This window comes from Dermochelys coriacea, chromosome 9 (assembly GCF_009764565.3).
Source record: "Dermochelys coriacea isolate rDerCor1 chromosome 9, rDerCor1.pri.v4, whole genome shotgun sequence".
NCBI classification, from domain to species: Eukaryota; Metazoa; Chordata; order Testudines; family Dermochelyidae; genus Dermochelys; species Dermochelys coriacea.
The window spans coordinates 60098474-60110761 of NC_050076.1; the positions used below are offsets into that span (position 1 = coordinate 60098474).

Consider the following 12288-nt stretch of genomic DNA (forward strand, 5'->3'; position numbering starts at 1 on the left):
GCTCTCACTCACCCAGGAGCAATGGCTGGAGGCAGGAATCCCTGCCTTGGAATAGCTGGCGTGCATTAGCTAGGGAATCTGACAGGACAATCACTATGCTCCCTTCCAGCCCTAAAAGCTACGAGTGGCCTAGTCACAAACAGACCTTGGAGCCAGGACATCTGGGTTCCATTCCCAACGCTATCACTCACTCGTTGCCTGAGCTCAGGCAAGTCCCCAAGTCCAGCATGTTCAGTGGTTTTGGAAGCCCAGCCTGAGACCCAGGGCATGGTCTCCAGAGGTGCTGAAGCAACGTCGATGGGAGCTGGGGGAGCTCATCTCCGCTGCACCCTTCATGCTGCGGTTTCACCGCCCAGTCCATCGATTCACACCGCATATCCTGGTGCAGCAGAGGAGGGTTACACTCTCGGGGTCCCAAACACAAAGTGCTCCTGACCACTTGAAAATGCTGCCCTGACCCACTCCATGCCTCAGTTTCCCCACCTGTGAAATGGAACCAAAGCTGGTGGCATTCAGGGCAGAGTCAGTTTGGTTTTACAGCATTTGAGCACAAAAGTCCCAACCGGTCTATTCATCTCTGTGCTCTCTGAGAGCCCTGCTGCACTGACAAAGAGTGATGCTCCTCCTCCACCTGGAGTCCAGACGGGAGAGCTGGCCCATAGCTCTCTGGAATATCAGGCCCTGAATGCAGAGGGGCAGAGCACAAAAGGGACCCTGGCCCTTTGCTTTTGTAATGAGGAGAAAAGATTTAATGGGCATAAAGTCAGTGGGATTGTGCAGGCGGCTGGGAATGTGGCCCATAGGTTTCTGGCCAGTGAATTCTCTCATTCCTGGCCTGTTTATCTCTGCCTCCAAGTGGGCTGATGCTTTTGGGGTTGCCCCAACACCTGCTAAAACAGTGGAAAGACTCCCATTGATTCCAGTGGGCTTTGGCTCAACCAACTGGGGTCCCAGGCTCTGGAAGAAGCAAGGCCCAGCTCACGGAGTGGGGAGCTGCCTGATAGCTCCCTTGGCAGAAAGGCTGCCTGTCGGCCAGGACACCCCAACATGAGCTGTGGCTGGCATAGCGGCCACCTGCCTGCCAGGGGAACTCTGCTCCAGAGGTAAGTCTGCCCAGGAGGCCAGTCGCTGGCTGGCAGGCGCAAGCCGCCTGGAGCACAGAGAGTCACACAGGGTGTCCCTGTCCTCTTTTGAAGAGAGACGCCAACACTTGGAAGCCAAGGTCTTCACTCCGACCTCTCTGCACTGCTGCTCGAGGACAGCTCAACTGCATCCGCCGGGGGCTGGCACCACCACTGCAGAAGGGAACAGAACCTGCAGAGACATGCGAGCCCACAGAGGTGTCAGGATCCCATGTGCCAGGTGCCGCTGTGGGGAGAGGGCGGGGCTACTGGGCAATGCCACATGGGAGACCTCCTGACTTGGAGGAGGTGCACACTCTGCCCTCACCTTGGGGAGGAGGGGATTTTATATTTGTTCTTTCTTCCTTTGCTCTAATCCAGTGGTTCTCAAACTGTGGGTTGGGACCCCAAAGTGGGTCATGACCCTGTTGTAATGGGGTCACCAGAGCTGGCATTAGACTTGCTGGGACCTGAGCCCGAGCCCAAGTCTGAGCCCTGGGCTGCCGGGCTCAGATTACAGCTTCCCGTGCCCGGGGCTGAAGCCCTCAGGCTTCGATTTCGGTCCCCCTCCAGCCCAGGGCAACAGGGCTCGGATGGGCTCAGGCTTCAGTCCCCCCTCCTGGGGTCGTGTAGTAATTTTTGTTGTGGGAAGGGGGTTGCGGTGCAATGAAGTTTGAGAACCCCTGCTAATCCAATGGAAGTCTGTGCATGCAGGAAACATTGCAGCCAGAGCTAAAGCCACATGCCAGCTAGCCACAAAGCTCTGAGCGGGCTGGAGTAGGCTCCCCTCAGCACCCCCCAAACTCATGAGGTTCTAACTCTCGTAAGATGCATTTTCAGAGCAATTTCCATCATCTCCAGGGCTCATCGACTGGGGCAGAGAACTTCCACCACAAAGTCATGGAATACCAATAGCAAAATCCCCATCTCCTCCCACCGCATCACTGAAAAGGCTTACAGTGACCTCTGCTGGAGAATCAGGTCAACTGCAGCCACATGGAGACGGATTCAACACTCAAATATCCTGGAGGGGAAGACAATCTCCCACCTCCAAGCTTGGAGCTAGTGGCTGCTGCTGCTGGGCTGTGGTTGGGACAGGCCTTAACGCTTAGGCTGGCCTGTGCCCTGGCTGCAGGAAGCACTGACTCCAACCCTTAGACTGGCTCAGAGCATGTGGGACCCACCACTCTGCGGGCAGCCCCTGGCGTGACATACTCAGGGGCTGGGAGCAGTATCCAGGATTCAGGTGGCTGCTGATGGGAAGGCAGCACTGTCCCAGTCAGAACAGGGTGGCTTGCATGGGCATCTCCCACCTAGTGGCAGCAAGACTGCGATGCCCTCAGACCGTGGCTAGAGACAGTGAGTTGAGAAGAACTGACAGCCCCAGGTGAAGGCTACGGGGCCTCAGATGCTTGTTTGAGAGGAGATGAACTGTGCTGGGAAAATCCTCCCTGAGTCGGTGGGGACCAGTCCCCAGCCCTTCCTTCATCCCCTTCCATGGCCCTTTCCCCTGGCATGAGAGGCCTGTGGCATTGTCCTCAATGCCTAGGGCTGGGGGAAGGAGACTTGTGTTCTCCAGGCAGCTGATGGCAGCACAGATAATAATCTGCATGTCACCTTCACCTGAGGGGCATGTCCTACAGACCCCGTTGCACAGCAGGGGAAACTTAGGCACAGCATTTGCCCAGGCTGACACAGAGAGTGAGTGGAGCGCTGGGAATAGAATCCAGCAGTCCAGACTCCCAGTGTAGTGCTCTAACCACTGGTTCATGCTGTCCTTGTCAGTCCTCCCACGGACGCCTTGATCCCCCACTGTGAAGCTGGAAGGATGCAGAGAGGGGGGTCTGTGTGGGGAGGAAAGCAAACAGTGTGTGACGCCTCAGAGAGGCAATTGCTGCTAGGATGGGGTCTGGTGACACAACAGCGGCAGTGGACCTTTGGGAGCAAACCCTGCCACCCCTCCTTCTCCATGCATTTGGCATCAGCCCTGGCACCAGCACGGGATATGCAGCACCAAACTTACAGGCAGTTGGGATCCTTGTGGGAACGCTGTACCCATGCACACTGCATCAGTGGGAGTGGGGACAGGGCTGGCAGCTTTGCTGTTTCTGGAGCAGGGAACCAGGACTCAAGTGAACTGGGTTCTTTTCTCAGCTCTGCCACTGACCCACTGAGTGGCTTGGGCAAGTCACTTCCCCTCTAGAAGGCCAATAAGGCCACACAGCACTCCCCCTTCAAGGATCTCCAAGCATGTTACAGGCATTGGCCCATCAACCCTCCTGACCCCTTGTGAGGTGGCTCATGATCCTCAAACCCATGTTCCAGATGGGGAAACTGAGGCACAGAGCAGGGAGGTGAGTGGCTCACTGACAGTAGCCCAGGAATCCTGTGGCAGGTGCGGAAGAGCACTGAGGTCTCCCTACCCAGGCCTTAGCCTCTAAGAATCCTCCCCCAGGTGCTGAAGAGCTGGGAGACCCTGTAGGGCAGCCCTATGGAGAGGAGTCAATTATTGGTAACTAGGCCGTCTCCTGAACTGTCACTGGCCCTAGTGTGCCTATGGGACAATCTGCAGATGGCTGCCCCCATTGTACCAACTCCCCTGGCAGCTCCTATAGTGGCAGAGCAGTGGGGAGCTCTGGCTAGTCAGAGTCCCGGAGGCCTATTCTCCCCTGCCTGACACCTAGTGTTGTAATCTAGATCTGTCTGTCCCTGACCCACCCCAGCAGAGCAGAGCATGGGGAGCAGGTGGAGAACAGCTCCTGGCCCTTTAAATCCTGATTAACACTGGGCCTTTAAAATGGATGTGAGGGTTAAGCCCTTCTTAACCCAGTGGACTGGGTCAGAGAGGAAGGGTTGGAGCTAGTCTGGGTCCCAAGGATTTTAACCTTCCCCCCTGCTGAGCGCTGGTCCTGCTGACCTTCTTGGCCCACCCCACCCCAGGCCAGTGGGGTTTTTAAACTGCATTCAGAGGAACCCCTTTGTGCCAGGTCCCTGGGGGCTAGTTTTAATCCTGAAGGGTTTGCGCTCAAGGGAGAGCAATAGAGCAGGGAGCAGAAATTGTCTGATTCTGCCTCAAAACTTCCCACATCCCCAAGGAAGCTGCCTAAAGGCCCAGTGTGGAAACAGCTGAGTGAAAGCAGGAGAGCCCTAGGACCCTGCCCTTTCTAGGGAGAAAGCACTTGCCTTTGGGGAGGGGGAGAAGAATGCTTCCCCCTTCTCTGTGGCTTCCATAGCACCAGTCCTCTAGAGCTCCCTGCCCATCCCTGTAACCACAGCCTGCTACCCACCCTTTAGTCATGTTTGGAGGGGGCCCTTTCTGCTCTCTTTGGAGCTTGTTCCTCTTGGCTGCACTGCTCCCCCTGGAGCTAAGTATGGGGGAGGAAGAGAAGGAGCCAGCTACCCTAAGTGCCCTGGCTGGGGTGTCCTCCTTGCCCCTCATCCAGATGCTGCTGGAGCAGGTACCCAGTGTCTGGCCCTGCTGCCGCCGGAAGCAGCTGGTCAGTGGGCAGCCGCTGCGTTACATGCTCAACCTGTACCAGAATGTGGCAGACCGGTCTGGAAGACCCCGCCAGAACCGTAAGCTGGGCACCAATGCTGTGCGCCTGGTCAGGCCCCTTGCCAAGATGAGGCAGCCTGTGGCAGGTGAGTCACTAGGCATAGGGGGGTAGGCAGGTGGGTCTCCTGGGGTGGGTGAGCCACCTGGCAATGGGCAGGTGGGTCTCCTGGGGTGGGTGAGCCACCTGGCAATGGGCAGGTGGGTCTCCTGGGGTGGGTGAGCCACCTGGCAATGGGCAGGTGGGTCTCCTGGGGTGGGTGAGCCACCTGGCAATGGGCAGGTGGGTCTCCTGGGGTGGGGAGACGATCGAGCTGGTGCCTTTCTGGAAATGGTTCAGTTCCCAGGGGGCTGGTGTTTGAATGGGGGGCACTAGATGCATAGTGCCCAGGTCTTGAAGGAGATGGCAGCGGGAAGGGCAGCTGTAGGGAGCTGGGAACCCTGCTACCGTAACCCTGACTGTGCCTGTAAAGTCACTAGTCAGGAAGATTCTGCTTCTTTGCCAGAGCTCCTCATCCTCAGTCCCTCCTCCTCCATGCTGCCTTTAGCTCCCTCCTGCTCTGGTCCACTGGCACTAGAACAGGAGAGCTGATCTTCAGGTGGCCTTGCAGAGTCTTGTTGCTCCAGGCCTTGTTGTGCAGAACTGGCCCCCATGTGGGTTCTTTAGATCAGGATCCCAGCTAGTGAGCCTCCCCCGGCTGGGAGCAGGCTGGATGCAGGGGGTCTCCCCACTCCAGGGATGCTCTGCTCCGTACACTGGCACAAACAGCCATGTTAGTTACTGCAGCATATTGGCCCTCTCCAGCCCAAAGCATCTGCCTGTGCTCCCTGGTGCCTGGAGCTAGGCAAGCTAGTGACACACAGGGCTAAGGCAGCGTCCCACAGAGAAGCATGGGGGTGGGTCTTGTGCGTGATGGGAACTGTACTGATCTCTTGGTCAAGGAGGTGAACTCTTGACTTTGCCTTGTCCCCTCTCTGCTGCCAATCTCACTCCTCCCTGCACACAACTGCTGTTTGTTTCCACCCCTCCTGCTCTCTGGCTGCACGGTGCTCAGGGACCCTGGTTACCTTGGGACTCTGGTTCTCACGGGCTTCTGGGTGGTAGGGGGGACCTGCATGCCCAGAGAGCTGACCAAGGTGTATTCCCCTCCCAGGCACTCGGCAATCTACCCTCAGCCACAACCAGCTGGCCTTGACCTCCCCTGGCATCTGCTTCTGGCTGTTTGCAGGAGCGCTCAGCTACAAGTCATGCAAGTAGCAGCCAAGCGTAACCCTTCATACTAAGACTGTCCAGTCTGTTATGTCAAATGGAGCCGCGGGAAGGGGGTGTGTTCTGCTGTCTGCTGCGGAGAGGCCCAGAGCAGACTTGTTTCCTTCATTCAGCTATTTCTAGGGACAAACCCAGAGTCTGGGCTTCTGGTGCTTCTCTAATTGGGAGCCATAAAAAGATTTTTGGGTGTGGGCTGGGTGCTGCCCCCTTCCTCAAGGGCTGGAGCCCAGCCTAGTCACAGCTCTGCATCCCTGCTGGTCTGTGGCAGGAGAGTGAGTCTGGCTACTGTCTCAATGCGTCAAGCAGAGCGCCTGCTGCTCCCATTGCCAAGGAGGCCATGGAGAGCCAGGAAAGCTCAGCTGTTTCCCAGGCCTCTAATAAAGGGGATGTGATCAGTCCGGCCACGCTTTGCAGTGAGCAGGCTCCTCTTCTGCCCCCCACCCCGGTGAGGTGCTCCTGGGATAGCCCTGTGTCCGGGGGGGCAACGAGGCCCAGGAATGAAATAATTCTCTCAAGGTCACACAACCAGACCGTGGCATGTTAAAGAATGAAACCAAGGTCTCCTGACTCCTGTCCTAACCACTATGCCCTGCTGCCTCAAGTGGATAATGGCATACGACTCTTGCCATAGCAGGTGTTCACATGCAAGGGGGGCTCGGGCTCAGCCAGAGGCCATGTGAGATGGTGCCTCAGCACTGGCTCAAGGAAAACTCTTGCCCTCCTTGGTGAGGGCCGAGGTTCTTCCCAGCTCTGACATGGCCTTGTCTTGTGCCGGCAGGCATGCTCCTTCCCTCCCCATCCGTCTCTGCTCCTTCAGGCAGCAATGCAAGATGCTGATACACTAATCTGGTTCTAGCACCTTCCTGGCTGGGGCTTTGTACCTTCTGGTCTTCTCTAATGCCTTCCATGTGACCTTGATGCTTTCCAAATTGGGGGTGGAGGAGGAAATCTTTCGTGCTCTCTCTGATGCATAAAATGCCTGAACAATTTAGAAGGTATAAGATCTCTTTCAGAAGATCAGGAATATGGCTCTCTTGCTAGAGATCTCTCTGGGGCACCTGTGGGAGCAGCCTGCAGACTTGATACAGAGCATTCCTCCAACAGTTTGTTGGACACCTGAGTTAAATTAACCAAAACAGCTTCCCCTCTCAATCAAGTTTCACTTCCTTGATTTCTGTAATGATGTAAACATCTCTAGCTGTCCATAAAGCCTTCTAGGAAAAACCAGGTCGAAATTACCTGAATTTCTGACTTGAGGGACAAAACTACTTTAATTTAAAAAAAAAAAAAATCCTATGTGGCATTTTTTCTAAAAAAGCAAACTGGACAGAAAAGCCTTGTCTATCCAGGTCATTCTTAGTGCCCCTTTGAGGCCTTCAGGAGATGCATGGGAGCGTTTGAGCTACCTCCTAGGTGGGTGTAGGCAGTTCCAGGAGGAGGGGGTGAAAGGGGGCTCTGGCTGTTCCAGGAGCATAGGCACAAACTCCCCAAAGTGGCTTGTATGTAAGTTTGAGGCTGTTCTGTCTTGCTTTTGGGAACACTAACTCCATCTCCTCCCTCCCCCCACAGGTCCCTGGTACATGCAGACTCTCGACTACCACCTGAACGTCCAGCCAGGAATTGAACATCTAGTGAGAGCCACTGTGGTTTATTCTAAGACTCTGCTACTGGCTCATGCCCAGCTCTCTTGTGTGGTTCAGCTGGCTGGGGAGGCTGGGGTTCCAAATCTCTCACTCCCTCAAAGAGGCAAGAGGAATGCCCTTGTCTCCTCTAGGGTAGACAGCTGGGAGGAGAGGGACATAACTTCCCACTCTTTGCCATGGGCCTGGGACTCCAAGAAGAGCCAGCTGCTCCGCCTTAGTCATGTGTGTATCCGGCTGGGACCAGCTGATGGCTCAGAGCCTGAAGTTGGCTGGGAGGAGACTGCTTCCATGAATGACCCTTTCCTGTTGCTCTACCTCAATGACACTCAGAAAGGCCTCCGGGCCAAGACAGGGAAAGCTGGCTTGAAGGAGACTCCTGATGGGCCAGTGCTGAGTCGCAAAGCTCGCCAGGCAGGCAACCTCATCCTGGATCTCCCCAGCTACTCTCAGAAGACCAGCGCTGAGAAGGACGAGTGTGCTCTCCACTCCTTTCGGGTCAGCTTCAACCAGCTGGGCTGGGACCATTGGATCATAGCCCCCCACCGGTACAACCCCAAGTACTGCAAGGGCACATGCCCCCGCATCCTGCGCTATGGCTACAACTCCCCCAACCATGCCATTGTGCAGAACTTCATCAACCAGCTGGTGGACCAGAGTGTCCCCCGACCCTCCTGTGTGCCCTACAAGTACAGCCCCATCAGTGTGTTGATGATTGAGCCAAGTGGCAGCATCCTCTATAAAGAGTATGAAGACATGATAGCAGAGTCCTGCACCTGTAGATAAAGCCCTCCCCACTGGAACCATTCACCATGTCTAACAACCATCAGAGCTTGCATGAAGACATGGTGATCCTTCACCTGGCCTCCCTACATCAACTCAGTCTATGGTGAACCAGATGCCCAGCTCTCTGAATTAGTTTGCTTAATGTGCATTTAATTTTTTGCATTTTTGACAGCCCCCTCTATACACACACACACACATACACATGGATCTGGGTTTTTAAGAAAGTTTGTCCAATTTTTTTTTTTTTTTTTGCTTGGTCCTCTGCCTCCATTGCACAACGGACACTGGGCTCTGCTGGGATGTTTTACAAATGGATTTTTATGCAAATGTTGTGGAATAGCAGTTTTTAAAGGGAAGAGTTTGCTGTGCCTTGTATTAAAGGACTGCCACTCTGTATCTTCTCCTCGGGGCACTCTTCTTCCTGCTAGGGAGCTTTATGGGACTAGGTGGAAGCATGACTAGTCAAATGGCTCAGCCATTGGCAGGAAGGTGAGATGGACTGACGTCTGGAGAATATACTAACTGTCATGCCATCTGGGTTTTGTCTGATGCTCTTTGAGCTTCCTCTTGTGAAGTAGAATTGGTCCATCTTGTATGAAGAGACTGTTCCATCTGTGTTCGAGAACAGTTGCGTGGCCAGGTGGGAACTGGGCATGGCTCCAATGCACCAAGGGGCCATGGAGAAGGTGGCAAGGTGCTTGTCAGAACTCTCTAGATGAATAGTAGCTAGGCTGGAGTTGTGGGTGAGATGCCTGGAGCTTGGGCATCTTCTACTGAAGATTTTTGGTGCAGGGAAGCTAAATTTTCTGCAGGCAAATGGAACCTAAAATGAGTCTGGAGCAGGGAGCGATGATGCCAATTGGTTCTAATGCTCAAAGGCTTCCCCCTGTGGGTCAATGTCTCCCTCTCGCCATTGTCTGTTGGGTTCTGTGTGGGTCCTTCACTTTAAGGGCTTCCATATACTTAATTTGAGTTTAGGCTGGTACTGTCCTGTGACTTCTGTATCTGCTGTCCAGCTCTGGCATTGGCCACTAATCCCAGTAGATCACATGTACGCTTGACCTGTCCAAATAAATACCTTTGTAGTCTGCATCAGTAGCTTGTTGGGCTGTGAGCTAGGGGCTGGCCAGAGGGCTCTAGAGACAATGCATGGTGAGAGGGGAGTGCAGGATCTGGAGAGTCACTTTCTCAAAGCCCTGTGTCCTTCTGGGCCATGGCTTCAGGGGAGAGGGAAGAGCAGTTTTTAAAAGTCCTTCTCTAGGAACTGAAAAGAACACACTTCAAGTGAAGCACTAAACTTTTTTTTAATCTTAAAAAGGCAACCCCCTGCAGGGCTCGATGGCATTGAGATGCAACTCATCTCTTAGCACTAGGGCTGGAGGCCTTGTGTGACTGGGCAAGTTCTGGCTAATCTCCTCTAGCTGTGATCTCTAGTAAATTGTCCACCTTTACTAGACGCTTGTGTTTTACTCTCTTGGAACTACCTGAAACCCATCACTCCCCCAGATCAACTTGGATGAGATTTTAGTCTTTAATGCAACCTTTTTTTCTTTTCTTTCCCTTTGGTTCAAAGCACCTTAGAAGCAGAGTCCAGAGACCTTTCTCCTAGTCTTTCCTCTTTACCTATTGCTGCACCAACCTGAGTATCCCCCAGTTCCACTGAACCCTGGTTACAATGTTGCTTGGCTTTCATTTCTTTCCTTTCTGTGAATGGATTGTAGCCTGCCATAATCTAATGAATTCCTGTTACAGCCTGGATCTTTTCTATTTATTATATGCTGTATTTAAGTGTTATGTAAATAAATTGGCTTGTTTTGCTAAAGAGAATCCTAGCCTATTCTTGGGTGGGAGGGACCTATCCTCCTCTACTGGCAGGTCTTTCTAACCATCCCTAATGTGGCAGATTTCCACTGGGCAAGGAGTGGGTTAAGAATCCAAGTCTGAGGGCAGCCAACTTCAGGCAAACAAGGCTCTATCTTGATCCTGTTAAATAGACCCCAACTTGCTATGCAGCTCCTACTGGCTGAGTCCAGGCCCCTGTCTAGTCTTCCCCTTTCAGCATGTTCCAGGGCTGGTGACTGCTTTACTGGCAGAGGGTCTGCTGAACTTTGTTTCTGGAAGTGGAAGGTGATTTGGGTGGCACTGTTTCTTCTCCCTGGAGGTCATTGGAATGTGGACTCTTGACCACTGTCTCAAGGTCATGCTATGGCAAAGATCCCTACAACACAGCCCCTTTGCAAGTGAGGGGATTTACTCCTGGGATAGCTAGGAAGGCCTGGCAGCTAGTGCAGAGACCAGGTGCAGTAACATACCCAGCAGCTGGAGCAGTGGGGTGCCCTTCTTATGCAGTACCCAAGAAACGATGGTAGCTACCCACAGACTGATGCCCAAGCTTCAAAGCTCAGATCCAAAGCTGGGCTATGCCAAAGGACAATCTGGATCAATGGCGGTGCTGAGGGCAAGATGGGGACTCTGAACCTGCCCACAGCCTCTCCCCAGCGGGGGGGGGGAGGGGCAACTGTGAAGAGTCAGGAGATGGACAATTGCAGAGCTAACCTGTGAGTCTGAGTAGGGTGACTTGATTTGCTGAGAAGGACTCGGATTCCTTCTTATCTCACGTGCCCAGGATGATCTCTAGTGCCAACCCTTGGCCACCTCAGTGGCACTACAGAAGAGGCTAAACAGACAGTGTACAATGTAAAGTGGTGCTTGGCCCTAAGCTGCCAGCCCTGGAGCCTGCAGTTGTCTGCCTCTCCGAGCAGAGGCAGCAGTGAAGTATCCCTGTGCCCCATTCTGTTTGGCAGGCTTTCCCTCAGCTGCACGCATGCAGCTGTGAGCAGAGTTCAGCCTCCAGGGCCTGCTCTGTCCTGGGCCCCTCTGAGCTGCATTAAATGCCCCAGCCGGTGTGGGAGGAGACTGGCTGCTTGACTAGATGTGGCAATACCTGGGCTGAGGCTGAAAGGGGAGTTGCTGCTCAGGAGGCCCTGGCCATGGCCCCAGCCTCTGGCTGCAGGTTGGGGGGTAGCTGGCTTGCACAGGGCTGTGCCTCCCCAGGTGGAAGTTCAGTACCTGTGGATCAATGGGTTTTCATAACCCAGAGGTTGTGTGTAAAGTCATCCCAGATTTCCCAGAGGTGTCTAGTTTTAGGCAGCTATCAAATGAATCATTTAATTTTAGAAGATATTCAACAAATTCGTATTAATGCAGAGGTGTGTTGCTGAGCTCTGTCTGTCAGGCTGGCATGGGTCCTGGCTGGCAGGGCTCAGTCAGGGGACTTTGGAGCAGCAAAATTGATCAGCAGGGGCAGGGCAGTGCAGCTGGGCAAAAGAGTATCACAAATACCAGCTCTGCTTCAGGGAATCTTGTGTGCTAAAGTGTGTGTAGGGGAAGAGAAGGGGATCTTCTTGAACAGCACATTCTTCTCTTTCCCACTGGCCAGGCTGGTGATTTTGGGGAAACGCCCTGACACTAGCGCCCAGATGCTCAAAGGTATTTAGGCTCCTAACTTCAATGAACCTGCCCCTAGTGTCCCCCAGAGTCTGTGGTGGAGGGGGTGTCATGTCTCTCCTCCCATTTGCCATGTGGTCTTAGAGGGGAAAACTTCAGAGCAGCCAGCCAGAGGCTCAACCTAGCAAGCAGAGGCACAGCCAGTGCAGGGAGCTGGGGGCACGCACTCAAAAGCAGCAAGTTTGGATTGCTTCTGCCCTGTGCTGATCTGTTGTCTGCTCCATATTCCCCCTCGGTTCCTTCACCTTAGCCTCATTCTGCCCATCTCTCTCCTCTTCTCTTTGTTCTATGTAGCTTATCCCTACCAAAAAAAAAAAAAATACAAAAAACCCCACTATGGAACTAACCTACCCTTTGCTGCCATCACGTTGGTCACTTGCTGCTGTGTTCTCCCCCTCCTTCACCTATCTG

General features: G+C 53.9%; 1 protein-coding gene across 1 annotated transcript; it reads left to right on the forward strand.

Moving 5' to 3' along the window:
- Positions 1-3919: 3919 nt before the first annotated feature.
- Positions 3920-10192, forward strand: BMP15 (bone morphogenetic protein 15). The gene is made up of 2 exons (XM_038415133.2): positions 3920-4763; positions 7514-10192. Exons 1-2 carry the CDS (start codon positions 4418-4420, stop codon positions 8368-8370), a joined length of 1203 nt encoding a protein of 400 aa, XP_038271061.1. The 5' UTR covers positions 3920-4417; the 3' UTR covers positions 8371-10192.
- The last annotated feature ends 2096 nt before the right edge of the window (positions 10193-12288 follow it).

What these genes read in the sequence shown, in the direction of transcription:
- BMP15 (XM_038415133.2), top strand. Translation starts at nt 4,418, where the DNA reads ATGTTTGGAGGGGGCCCTTTCTGCTCTCTTTGGAGCTTGTTCCTCTTG. An exon ending in GATGAGGCAGCCTGTGGCAG is followed by an intron (nt 4,764 to 7,513) that starts GTGAGTCACTAG and finishes CTCCCCCCACAG; the next exon opens with GTCCCTGGTACATGCAGACT.